Here is a 14,134-nt window from a genome sequence, read left to right as displayed (position 1 = left end):
TGGCATCACTTTGACCAATTGTTTTTTAGAAGAAAAAGATTAAACACTGGTACAAATGGTTTCGTAAAAAGACCTCAAATGTAGTATTTATCCGTGACAAAGTCCTTTCGACATATAAAAAACTTGCATTAGATTTGAAAATTGCTTCAACAAGTGTTATGAGGCAGTTAAAGTATGGAAAAGGCAAAAAGCTGAACAATTTTTCAAACTCATTTCTTCCCAGAAAATGGTGCACATTGAAAAGTACAGCTACACTTGCAGACACACACCGCGCTGAACACCAAGAAGGCCTAGCAGAAGATAAAACTACGCTGAATGGTTTACTTGGCTGTTTTGATGGTATTCAGCATGAAAAAATACAGTAGTACATAGGTGCATCACTGTCAGTTTGTTAGCATTTGAAGCTAATGAAACAAACATGTTCTGCTGTTATGTAAAGAGCCAAGCTGTGCTGTTAGAGCATTTCATTCAGATTAAACTTATCATTTAATTCAAGAAGTGCACTAAATCAGCCCCCCCCCCCCCCCCCCATAATATGATATACCCCAAAAAAAACAAACCAGTGTCAGAAAAGATTAAATAATTCAGAATGTCAAAGTACAGACACTACATTAGACTGCAAGAAATCTCAGTCTGTACTTAGAGATGAGACCCCGCTTCAAGCAAACAAAAGGCGAATAAAAGCACACCAAAATTATTCTTTAGGATTCAGTTCTAACATAAAAAAAAGCCAGTATTTCTAGCACGCATGTTGCAACAAACTGGCTATTCTTATAATAGTTCCAGCAGGTTACAGAAGAGAATTAAGAAAGTGCTGGAACCAGGAACACAGTGAGACAGTGGCTTTGATATGAAGTTCCACGGTTGCGAGTTTCGATGCAGCACTGAGCTGTGAACTCGGACAAGCCATTGCACTTTGTTTGTGTGGTGAAGCCTTTTTACATAGATGCAACCACTTGTTAGTACCGCTACCGCACTGCACCAATGAAGGAGGCTGTGGAAGGCTTTACCATTTTAGAGCAGCTCTGGTTTGATATTCCTGACAGTGGGCATGCAGTAAAGCATCAAGAAATTCTGAAATGTCATTTCTGTGGCATAGTTTTTGCTCAAAAGCAGATGACCACTCCCTATTTTTTCATAAACTTACTGCAGTTTGATGTAGCTTTCTGATAGTCTTTTATAATGATTTGAATATTCGACTTTCAGATTATTCACATTTTGGTACCGCGAGAAAAAAAAAATTAATTGAAGACTTTCATAAGCAACATCCCTAAAGGAAAGTCTCTGAAATTTCGTGCGAGCTCATCGACAAAAGGCTAACGATGCTCAATGGCCGTGGTAGGAAAAGAGCTAAGCGTCCTCCTAATTTTTCTGAACTTTTCTCAGATATGGGACATAATCGCATAGGTGCCTGCTCGGTCTTTTAAGAAATTTTTTAATCCCAATAAAAGAGAGGGGGGGGGTCTTATTTTAGCACGGGCAGATGCTCGGTATTTCACGGTATATTATCTTTCTCTGGTAGGCACTTTTTATCATGTCTCATCAGCAAGGAAGAAAATTTATATCTTTATCACAGTCATCTCCAGTACGATGGAACAAGCATTCTCAAAATCAAACATTTAATCACACATTTTGAGATGTTTGGCTCTAAAGACAATGGAACCTTTTCAGGCAATAGCACTGCAAGAAAGATAGTGACCACTGTGCCACTCAGAGACAATCGCAAAAAATATACTCGATCTAGCTGCTAGCTTTCTTGAAATTAAATTTCACATTAAGGTAGCATTTAGTAGAAATTTTTGTTTTATACTATTCTTGATTAGTGTACATGCCTGATTTGGTCAAGATTATCATTAAATCTTTATTGTCTAAGGAAATGATGCATCAAAACAAGCTTTTGCAGCCATGGCAATGATAGTGCCATCTCCTGCCAATTCAGGGGAATGAGTGCCCTACCATAGAGGCCGAGGCGATACAGTACCTGTTTCCTCTGGTGGGCACAAGATGGCGCTACCGATGCCACACGTCGCAAAAGTGCTAGCCGGCAGTTCAAATCAAAAGGAGCTGTGCCAAATGACAAGGCTAGATATGCCATTAAAATGTAAGTCCTTGTCACCCAAAACCATGCTTCCACTTCAATAATTTAAAATATTGTAAACGAAGCTCAGTCACTAGCAATGCAACAATTCCTAAACGCAACAATTTTTTGCATGCTTTGCCACCGTTATAGCTTCACATACGTTGTAGATACCTACCTATTAAACAAAATACTATGTTTGCTAAATTTAATTGAAACAAGTGCTGCATACATTCTAGGAGAAATGATGATAGCCAATGCAAGCGAGCGGTTTAGAAAAGGGGACAAGGCCATCCACTCTGTACATTTGCAAACAATGAAAAAGAGCTTTCTATGCTGCAGAAGAACAGCCAATTCACAACAGTTGGTTGAAAAGACAAGAAAAAATAATTACAGAAAACAAGAAACATGATATATTCCTGACCGAGTTCTCTTTAAAAAGAAATGTGAACCTTTCATAAGATTTAAAATTTTTCTCTCCTGCACCCATTGAAAACCACATATTTTTTAAAATTTCCACCTTAAATTTAGTAAACCAATATTTAAATAGAATATAAATTTTTTTTACCCTTTGTTTCATATTCATGCAAGCAAACTGCAAAAAAAAAGGGGGGTATAACAACAAGGTACGGGACCTGGCTGAGTATTATCTCAGCCACGAGTAAATGCCACTGTTTGCCAACATACAGCCATAGGCCAAAAGCAGCAAGTGCAATGCATCATAGCATTATATAAGTGGCCCTTTACTTTTCAGGTTTCATTCCATAGCATTCAGGAAATAAAGACCAAACCACAGATTTTATTTTGAAATCATGCAGAAAATGGGCCAGTCTTAAACCTACTCCAAAACTGATGTCTCACAGGTTAGTTTTACAATTAGAAGAGTTGCCTTTAGCACTCATTCCGTAGGGAAACACAGGATGCTTTCCTTCACTAAAATAACCATAAACGCTTCGTTGCAACAACAAAGTACTAAAAAACTCTTACGTTGCACTTCTTTGTTTATTTTTGCTTTCATTATTATCTACAGAGTGATTCTTTCAACTGTTCACAAATTTGTACTTTAAGAACTATAAGATGGACCTGTGTGGTCTGTGCAGGTGGGTTTTACAGCAAGGCGGACATCATGCCCATGAGAGATCCTGATGATTAGTTGATTATCAAATGAAATCAACTAATCAACTTTTTATTCTTGATTTTAAGGAAGTATATTATACCTGTGAAATTCAAGGTCATCAATAAGAAAGATGAGCCCTAGTTCAAAATTTTATTACTTGACAGTGTGGTTCAAAATTACCAAATGCCTTAATTAAGTGTTTGAAAGCTGGCAGAGCTGGCTTTCTGGCATAGTAGATTTGTAATATAGTGTCTACTGCAATTCTTATGCAACAAATACAAGCGTGATTTTCATAATTGATAACCCAGAAGATGTTTCTGCAACACTGCCATGTGTAATGACTTCCTTATATAATTAAGCAATGCCAGAGAACTAGCTCAAAAAGATATAAAATGTGCATTTTTGACATTCGATACTTCCAATTACACTGCTGATTAACAAAATTTAAAAGGGGGACTCACCTTTGATGTTTACAGCCTTAACTTTAAAAAAATATTACCCCTTAAAATAAAAAAAAATGCTGAATACCTAATTTTACTATTTTAGTTCATTTAATCATCCAACCATTAAGTCCTATCATGTACCCCTGCGGACAGAAGTAAACGGAGCATGCTGTTTGCTTCTAAATTTTTTTCATGTGTTGCATAATTGAAACTGGCAGTCGTGGTATGTGCGAACCAGTAGTAGGCTCCAGGGCTCTTTTACCTGGACAAACATTGCTTTCTTATCACCAGTGCCGAAGGCGCGATTTTAATTTGAACGGAAAAGCGTGCTCCGTTTACATATGTCCGCACCTGTACACGATGTCTGCTTTACTGTAAAACCAGCCTCCACAGACGTATCTCTTGTAGTTTTTGAAATACATTTTTGTAAACGGTTTGTAAAAAAATCACCTGGTACATTTGTTACTCTTCAGTTTATATTCTAGCCCTGCAAGGCATCTGCATGCACTCCAACTGCAAAAACAATTTTTCAGCCTCGCAGCTGCCGAGTGGGACACACAACAGTTTTAGAGCAGCACAGGTAAACAAGACATAGCATTATGGCATAATGATCAAAACTAGTACTCTGTGATCCAGCTTTTACTGAATACTGTTTGGTCACTTCAAAAGGTGACAAGGATAAAAAAAGGGATGAAAGGAAAGCAAAATAAATTTGATCATCAGCGTTTAATTGCAATGCCGCTGTGAAACCCCGTTAGGGTTGCTACTATAAATTATGCACTGTAGTGCAGTCCACATATCTCCTCCAGTGATGAAATCAATTTTGAAAAAAAAAAAAAAAAAAAAAAAAAAAGGGTAGAATTGTGCTTTACCTGAAAGCAAAGAGTGATTATTATATGCCGCTCCAATTACTTCTGATAGTGAGTATTAGGCACGTTTCATTGATGCTAATGAATATTCTCAGAGGTATGTGAGCAGCAGCCAGTCTAAGCTTCTATTAATTGACAAAAGGACAGAAGTCAGGCCTAGCTGTGTTTCTGTGGCTTTTATGGTTCAAAAAACAATGTTCATACTCTGAAACAGTACATCCAGAAAGACAAAGCCAGCACATCAGCTGCTCTATATTGGCACTAAGAGCATTTCATGGTGCTCACAAAAGCCTCTAAGATTAAGTTTTGGCCATCTGCACGAATCTTGGAGGCTGTGCTTTGTTGTGTCAGTGCAAGGGGCACAGTCACCACCCCAAAGCGAGAAATTTTACATGGAAAACTATGCTGTACCCCACTTTTTCTACAAAAAGTGAAGCAGAATTACATGGCTCAAATGGCACCACCTCCAACAAGAGTGGCCAATAAATCCATCTCAGGTCAGTGCCACCGTCTTTCTCCACTACTGTGACTACTCACCCATGTGTTCTCCTCGGCATGTAGGCAATATATTTGTTCATGCTAAAATTTTATTTATTATTGCCCATTTGCAAGGTATTTAATACAATATGGCCCAGGACTAAATGTGATTTATTTTCCGATATCTATGCATACAAAAAGTATTTTCGAACTAGTTTTCTACGCAACTGTCAGTGGTGTGAAGAACCTCTTCGCACTTCCACACTCGAACGTCTTAAAAAGAGTAAGCACAATATTGCATATAGATGAATGGCACTGACATGTTTACTCAAACAGCAGTCTTCAACAAGCTGCGTGATTGAAGAAAGTTGTCAATAAGGCAGTGGCTTCGTAAGCTTTTTAACATAGTAAAACTATGTTATGTGCGACCTCAAGGGACTGGAAAAGATGTCTGAATTACCCTGAGGTCAACTCATCAAACGGCCAGAAAAAAAAAAAAAAAACTAAAAACCATTTCACACTGAAGAAAATTTAAAGGCTAAAAAAATGACAATGATGATCTGCTTTCAAGTGAAAATTGTGCAGCAGTGACAATTTTTCACAACTCCATCATCCTGTACTGCATGCCCACTTTCAGGAATACCAAGGCGGACCCAAAGCCATAAAAAACCTTCCGTGGCCTCCTTTACATATGCAACAGAGTAACGGTGGTGTCTTCTCACAAGTACTGGTGTCCATGCCAGGAAGCTTTACCACACAACAGACAGCTCACGATGAGCACACAGGCGAAATACCCTCTAAAAAGGGGAAAAATCAGCGACGTGCCAATCAGATTTGGAAACAATGCTCAGTTGATCTGTGGCCAATAGCCATCATCGCCATGGACTGAGCAGGCTGGTAGTAAAGCTCAGAAAACTAAACTACGCAACAACAGGGATGCTTTGACCAGACTTTAACTTCCCCCTTCAGACTAGTGGAAAAAGCTAAACTTTCACCTGACATGACGCCACAAACCTGACGTATCTATTCTGATAAACCACCCTGTCACTTGTGAGGAGCATGAAGTGGGTCAAAAATTTAGAATATCATGAATTAATCAAAACCACAGTATGGCTTCAAAATGCACTGAAGATACTTTTGGCTGACCAAAATGTAAAATCATTTTGAAATACCCATAATGCAAGTTATCCAAGTTTGAACCATATTGCAAGCCTAATACAGTTCCAAACGTGGAACCCTATGTGATAACAAAATTTCCTTCATTATATCGAGGCACAGCTGCAACAGAAATTTTCAACTTATTCAAGGATTAGTGACAAGCAAATAGTAAACAAATTTGATATACCAGTACAAAAGAAGTTACATGTCACCAAAAACCATAAAGTAAGCACAGGGCACACTTCGTGAATTCAGTCCCAGCAAGTACTGCACACTTTTGTTAGACACACAAAGAAAAAAAATCTAAGCAAGACTTACTGCTCCATTCGCTGTTTATGCATCCAACAAAATGGTTAACCGCCAGGAAAAATGCATGGCAGGAGATGACTGCTATGTACAACTGAAACAAAAACAAAAATTATCTTGACATAAGAGGAAGAAAGGATTTAGCAGGCTTAGCTTATAGTTAACAGAACTGCATTTCTGAAGAAGTTTAACACTTTCCTGTCCATGCCTATTCCTATCGATAGCCCACTATTGATGGTTTCACGATTCGAATTTTCCCGCTTTCGAAGCGCATTTGACAAATGGCGTCACCAGTGGGAAATAGAGGAACCCTTCTTTCAGTTTTGTTTACGGATTTTTTTTTTTTCCACTGTACCGCGCCCGTGGTCTCTGGAGTCAGGTGATCGGCGCTCCTTGTTTGCATCATGGCATCAGCGTCGCACGCTCCTGCTACACGGAAACAGCGTGGTTCCGCGAATGCTCACGCATTGGGGAGCTCGTTTTTGGATGCGAACAGCAGCAGTGATGACTCTGAAGACGAATTCACCTCATTAGACTTTAAAACTGACAGCAAAACTATGTCAAACCGACCCAAAACGTCGACAGCCACACCCCGATAAGTTTTGCTTTCGCCCTGAAAAGTTCCGCTTTTGCTGCACGCTGATCTGAAGAGATCACTGTTCTGAAGGTCAGAACTGTTATCTGCAGGGTGACGTTTTTTGGGCAGTATTACTTGCTGCCGGCAGTGCAGGGAGTCGTGTTTTCCGCTAGAGGACAGACAGGAGTTGACCTCAACGTAGTCAACCTCGACTACTGTTTTCTTTCCTAACTCAGCGAATATTGTACACAGAAAGCTAGAATTTGCTGCAATGTTGCACTGGTCCTTGTTGTAAAAAAAACATGTATTTTGAAAATTTATTGTTTTATTTGTGTCAAGAAACTGATGCTTTTGTGTGTTTCTTTTTCTTTAACTACAATTTTTTGCTGATAGGTTTTTTTGTTTGTTTTTTTTTCATTACTTACTCAAAAGGAGTAAGTAATGAAAAAGGAATTCTTCCTCTAAAATTTGATACTAGACACTCCTGTCCTAAGCGAGTTTTGTTAAAGAAAAAAAATATTAATTACACCACCCAAAAATCACCCCTTTTCCCATGGACAGGAAAGTGTTAGACTTATAGCAAAGTATGTACTGCCACTTTTACCGTGCACTGCACTGCGCACACACCGATTGATCCCAACACAGCAGGCATGAGCGCATCTAGCCGGTGCCTGGCATCATCCAGCACCCTCAGGATAACTTGTGTAAGCACAGCAAGAGCGTGCGCACGTGCCAGCAGTAGCAGTAGTTGTATGCACTAAGCATTAACAGTTCTCGTGGAATATTCTGCAACACATATTTTCCGGCTCTGAGCATTGCCCAAAGAGCTAAATGCAAAACTGACTCTACACCCCTCTGAGAGCGGTTTGAATACTACTGTAAATTTTCCTGAATTCCTGTAACCAAAAACCCTGAGTGGCTGCTTGCTAGCAGAAAAGGTGCTCACAGTGAAGAGGACGAAGAACTTCTGGTTGTTCTCGCCAATGCAGTTGTTGACCCAGGGACAATGATGATCCATCTTGCGAATGCACCGCTGGCACACACTGCAATGGTGTGCCCGCTCGGGCTTGAGGCAGCTGCACTTGGGACACTTGTAGACTAATCGTCCCTCGCGTAGACCCAGCTGCTCTACAGCTTCACGTGTGGCTGTGCCCCGAGGCACTGCGCCCTGCAGAGCCACAGGTTCGGTGAGTCCCTCAGAAGCTGATGTACGAGCACTTAACTCCAGTAAGAAAAACAGAAAACTATTGCGACTACAAGTTCCACCGAGTAGAAAGCAAGCATGGAAGCTATTATGCAAACCAGCAAGTGCCGGAAGTAAAAGGAGGAAATTTCTAATTGCAGAAGTCTTTTGTACACAGTATGTTCAAGCACTGATGAAATGATAACTCTGGAAGAAATAACCTCTGCTGACTGACGCACCACAGCCACAGTACTTCTACCCAACAGTAGTGAAAGTGATCACAACTATTCTGCAATAACCTTCCAGCAACTTTCAATGTCAAGGCAGCACTGAAACTGTTCTGCTGCACTACTGGAAACTGATACCATCAGCCTTATGAGCCTTGGAAGAGACAAGGCTATATGCTAAATGATGAGATACACTAGTATGACATCGGCTCATTTCATTTATCTGGGTGTTCTTGACTTGCCCACCCAGTTGCACTCGCTTTTTGTGGCTTCGACAGAACACAGGCACTCGTGCCTAGGCATTAACACTAGCAGGTGATGTCACGAAAGCTCCGTGGATCCTATTGAAAACTGCTTTCCTTTCTCGCTAAGCTGTGTGTTACAGCCATGCGATTTGGAAGAAAAACTTCATTGCAGGTTGGCCATACCATCCCACAGTTGATGTTGCTGCCATACAGGGCTTTAAGCAAGGCTTTGTTACATGTGACATTTCATAGCAGCAACATTCTACTACACTCGCCATTAAAATTCCCTTATGTTGCATTTAAATAAAAGCTTTGCATGACAGAAAGTTACACCATGGAACACCTTCCTTCATATTTTTTTTTCCCCTCAAATCTCTGCTAAAAGGCAATGGGGAATATGTAAACGCACACATGGAACATTTTCTTTTGAGCAGATGTATTTTCATTTATTTTTTGTCACACTTGTGACAGTTATGGTACATGTGGTTTAATGCCCCAAAGTGACAACGGTTGCTAGGAGGGATGTCGTCATGGCAGGCTCCCATAATTTCAACCCAATAGGGTTCACTACAGTGCACCGACATCACACAGTACACAGGCACCTTGCTGTTCAAATCCATCGAAAAGCGGCCACAGTGGAGCCAGGATCGAACCTGCGTCTTCAGGATCAGCAGTCGAGTGCCCTAACCACTGAGTTACCATGGTGGGGCTTGCAGTAGTTATGAGGATAAGGAGTACACTAGTCTTTAATTGCCTTTATTTTTCCTGGGTTACTATGCAGGTTAATGATGTACCTGGTATGAGCCAAACATATCAAAACATGCCAAAATATTTTAACAAAACATTTCTATAGGCACTCCACCACCCTCTACTAAATAAGCAATGCAGAATATACTAGGCAAACAGCTACATTCTGGCTTAACAATTAGAGGACTGCAGTAAAGTCTGCTTAAGAGTGGAAATGGCGACAGTTTACAGGACAGTTTTCATTAACTGCCAACATCATCATTATTGCTAACTGCGACGTCATTACCATCGTTACTATTATCCTTACGCAACACAAGGAAAATTACCTCTTCCCTATGAGCCCGGCGTGAAGTAGTGGTTTACGCACTCGACTGCGGATGGGAGGGACAGTGGTTCGATTCCCGGTGGAGACATTTTTTTTTTTTTTTAGTTTTTCTGTTAGTGCCAGTTTGAAGGACGTTTTCTGATGGCACTTTCCAGTCACACTTACTGTTTACACCACGCATAAGCCAAAAAAGGCTTTCGCCTTAAAAATCTCTAACTGATGCAGGACATATGAAGATTCTGCAAGCATACATAGATTAACAACAAATGTTAAATGTAAGAGTGCAAGCGAAATGTGCAGTTCCTAATTAAAGATATGCCTTACATCAAGTAAAATGGAGAGAAAACACAAATAATGAAAATAGCAAAACTAGAGCCATTCACAACAGCTCTTAAAAAATAAAAGCCTTACCGGGTCTGTCACCATGGTACGGACATGGGAGAAGACAGCCAAAAAAGCCAGCACTTCAAAGAGCAGCAAGTGGAAGGCTCCATAGTAGGTATGCAAGGATGGCAGTAAAATGACGCCCACCACCACGTACTGGGCGTACAGCACCAACAACCATGTCATGACGGCACAAATTATGCCACATATGTCTCGCACAAACCACAGCCGTTGGCCACAGCAGTTCAATCGGTCATCTGTTGCAGGTGAAACATGGCCTTGCATGGCCATCGGCAGCACAGGCCCTGCCTGCACCACACGATGGCTACGTCGCAATGGACTGCAGGTGAAAGAAGATTGAGAGACCCAACAACTGATATTAAACTGCGATATACATCCGGCAACCAACTAGTGACTTGCACATTGATTTTTTTTTTGTAATAGCGCTTCAGTTTACAGTCCAAACAGAAATAACAAAGCAAAAACTTTCCTCTTAACCAAAGCAACCTTAAACGAATGTCTCGACCTCTTGACCATTAATTAACTACAGAAAAATCTAGTCGCCATGCAGTACATTAGTACTGCACACTACCAAATCTCTTCGCTGTATTCTGGGTAAAAAAAACCTTCTTCAAATCCCTTCTTGAATGAAAATTAGAATTATTTATAAACATGCAAATCAACTAATATGGCCCTCAAACATTTCCTTGCTAATCATGGGGATGCCTTAGAGTCTCTTTTTTTTTCTTTAATTTGCCATATGGCTCACTGACACATGTTGACTTTACAGCATGCACACCAACAGAATCTTGAAATTTATACATGCTCTATAATGAGGCTGTACATAGCTTTTCATTTTTGTCTTTTTCTGCGCAAGCTGCCAAATTCTGGTACTTGCATGTAAGACAGAGATCTTGAGGGCTTTGTTGATGTATTTCTTCACTGTTCCTTCCCTCAGCTATCTCCCGATTCTAATAAAACTTGCCCAACCAATCTTAGAATGTGTCATTCTTGCAATACTTTATTTAATTTCTTGTTCAGCAACAAGAGTCTTGCCTAGTTCAGACAACAGTCAGCCACTTGGTTCTCTAAGTGAGATACACCAGGGAGGGTGACTGAGTAAAGTGGTCGGTCCATAAGGTTTTTTTAGCAGCCAATTTATCTCTAAAAATAATAAAAATACTTTTTAATGTTTGCTGGGAATCACGCTTGGCCACCCGTCGTTTGCCCCCCCCCCCCCCCCCCCCCCCACACACACACACATACATACATACATACATACAATACTAAAAGAAGATAGCACACTTAAATTTCTTCAATGCTGTTTGAGCCCAAAAAAGTATTTAAGTCTGGCCAACTTGCTCTGCAATGCTATGCATTATATTTAAAGCTCTAAATCAATTTAAATATCATGAGTAAGAATCACTTTACAACTCGATGTTGCTATAAGCATGTATGTATATTTACTTTGCCTCCCCAGATGGTCTACATTTATTTGTGCTCTCTTAGCCCTATGTTTGCTTACTGAGGTCGCTGCACAAAGTGATTCATTTAGCTTCAGTACTTTGCCACGTGAATAGCAACAAACAGCTCTAAGACTTACAAATAAGGAAGAGTAAACTTAGGCATTGCCATTTTCTCGCAAAGCATAATACTCACAACGGACAGTGACGAGTTCACCTTTTATGCTTTCTCTAAAGGTGGCAACCTGCTATCTGAGCTCACTGTCCTAGGAACCTTGTTACAATTGATAGTAGTGTTACGTATCTACTCCACAAACGAAGCCAGAACTCAGGCTGTATGCTGGTTTGGTCTCATTTATGGTATTTAACGTCCCAAAGCAACTCGGGCTATGAGGGACGCCGTAGTGGAGAGTTCCAGATAATTTAGACCACCTGGGGTTCTTTAATGCGCACTGCTATCACACAGTAATGGGAGCCTTTGTTTTGCCTCCATTGAAACACAAACGTCATAGCAGAATTTGAATCCAGGTCTCATGTTGTTACTACCACCCGGCACAGTAGCTGAACGCCCTAACCACTGAGCCACCGTGGCAGGGCCCAAGCTGAAAGCATTACTGAACAATGCAGACAACAAAGTGACATACATGCATGAAATCTGCGCTGAAACAAGTCATATCAGAGAAAAAACTTCACTAAAAGGTGACAAAAAAAAAAAATGCAAGTATCACAGCGATCACTGCTATACGAAAGTATAGATTACAGAAAATAAACGGTACTGCGCAGCCTTAGTAAAGAATCTATGAGTAGAAGAGTAAGCAGTTAAGCCACAGAAGACGAAATACACATTAAAGAACAACACATATTTTCCAGAAAATTATGAGGCTAGTTGTACCACAATGCTTGGATAGTAATTAGCACTTAAGGCAAGAGAAAAAGATGCTTAGTCTGTTCCAAACAAGCAGCAAGGTCCAATAGCAGAAACCTTACTAGCAAGCTTAACAAAGTGGCACACTACAATGAAGATTGGTGACATATGCGTTTACTTACGTAACCGAAATGCTGGAAAATTCATGTTCACTTGCGATATCAATAGTTCATGCTAAAAAACTGTAAGTGTTTAACGTACGAAATACACATGTATTAAAGAACACACATGAGAACGAGTATAGGAATAAAATTTCCTAGGTAAAATTTTCGAGCAGGTTGACAATGAATACGCTTGAAGACACGGACTTTTCTGCGCAAATTCTGATCTCTTAACAGAGTATAAAAGGTGGCAAGTAAGCATGAGCCCCTGAACTCTGATCTTGATAGGGCGCTTGGAGCAACGGTCATATAGATGATCATACGCTGCTCTTACAACTCGGGTGTAATCATTTCATCAAAAATTTGCGTAAGAACCAAGGCCGCTTCGCAATACTAGGCAGTAACTTTTCTGTTTGCAACCGGAAAGCAGCAGTCATAGCGAGAAAGTGCATTTCTGCAACTGATGGCTATCAGCCACAAATAATATTAGATTCTATCAGAAAATCAGCGCTCAAAACTCTCTTATACATTGCGCGCAGTACAGCACATTTACATCCACTACGTTTTTCTTTCAATTATGACAATGAATGCACGTACACCTTCAAATGTTGCAAGACTTCTGCTACAGAGTAATGTAACAGCGTGAATGTAGCCTTCGGCCATGGAAACTAGAGCTTTGGGTTTAGCTTTTGCTTCAGCGCTTAACTAAAAACATTTCTTCAATATGCGGCTAAAGGCGCGTAAATTTCCCCATACGTACCAATCTAGTCGCATTGCCATACCATTATTTAGAGCTCTCGAATCAGAGATCGTCGAGGAAAATTGTCAAAATCGGAATCACAAGTATTTACCACTACCCGCTTCCACACGTTTCAGCCGAGCCTCCCATTACCACCACTTCATAAAATGTGTTCGCAGACAAGAATGTGAAAATATCCAAGCAACTTTTTGCCAACTCGTCTCGGCTGCACTTTCAACTCGGGTTTTGTGCAGGCTATGGTTCGCGACTTTTGGAGTTGTCATCGTTATCCGGTCCGCCCGTCCATCGTTGTTGTCATAGCGACACTCACTCCGCCACCCACAACCAACCACACGACCACACTACGACACTACCACTACCTGCGCTGATGGCCTAAAGGCACCCGAGGCCCGTCACACAACTATAATTATTTTTTATTGTTTTTTTTTTTTTGTGCCAATGCCTTGAGAGCGTCGCGTCCATGACATGTCCATGGCGTAATTATCACTGCTCTATTGTATGGTGATCCTCCATGAGGGTCCAGCCACTATAATGAGGGGAACTAGGTAAACTAGGCGCAGACTGGGATGTTCTGAGCCTTTTAAATTGATAAAAATCACTAAATCTCGCCGCTGAAATTGACTGTTTCCGAATAAATGTCTTTATTTATTTTCCGAAAAAAGGTCGCAAAATTCTAAAGAGTTGTTGCAGTTGTCGGGTTGTCGCTCGACCAATCTCTTTCTCTATGGTTCGGCGCTGTACGTCCCGGCT

At 40.5% G+C, this 14,134-nt stretch overlaps 1 protein-coding gene across 1 annotated transcript in view; it reads right to left on the bottom strand.

Annotated features, from left to right (window-relative positions):
* The window catches only part of LOC146203248 (palmitoyltransferase ZDHHC3), a gene marked incomplete in the record, with an annotated part of 32,049 nt that extends 18,315 nt beyond the window's left edge, over nucleotides 1-13,734 (bottom strand). Inside the window, 4 exon segments of the mRNA XM_084588614.1 lie at nucleotides 6,460-6,541; nucleotides 7,971-8,192; nucleotides 10,163-10,475; nucleotides 13,385-13,734. Coding sequence (XP_084444740.1) covers nucleotides 6,460-6,541; nucleotides 7,971-8,192; nucleotides 10,163-10,475; nucleotides 13,385-13,404 — 637 coding nt within the window.
* Between the last annotated feature and the right edge of the window lie 400 nt (nucleotides 13,735-14,134).

Source organism: Amblyomma maculatum, chromosome 1 (assembly GCF_055883805.1).
Source record: "Amblyomma maculatum isolate TAMU_Amacu chromosome 1, ASM5588380v1, whole genome shotgun sequence".
Lineage (NCBI taxonomy): Eukaryota > Metazoa > Arthropoda > Arachnida > Ixodida > Ixodidae > Amblyomma > Amblyomma maculatum.
Note: the sequence above shows the minus strand (reverse complement) of the source record. Positions and strands in the feature narration are given on the sequence as shown.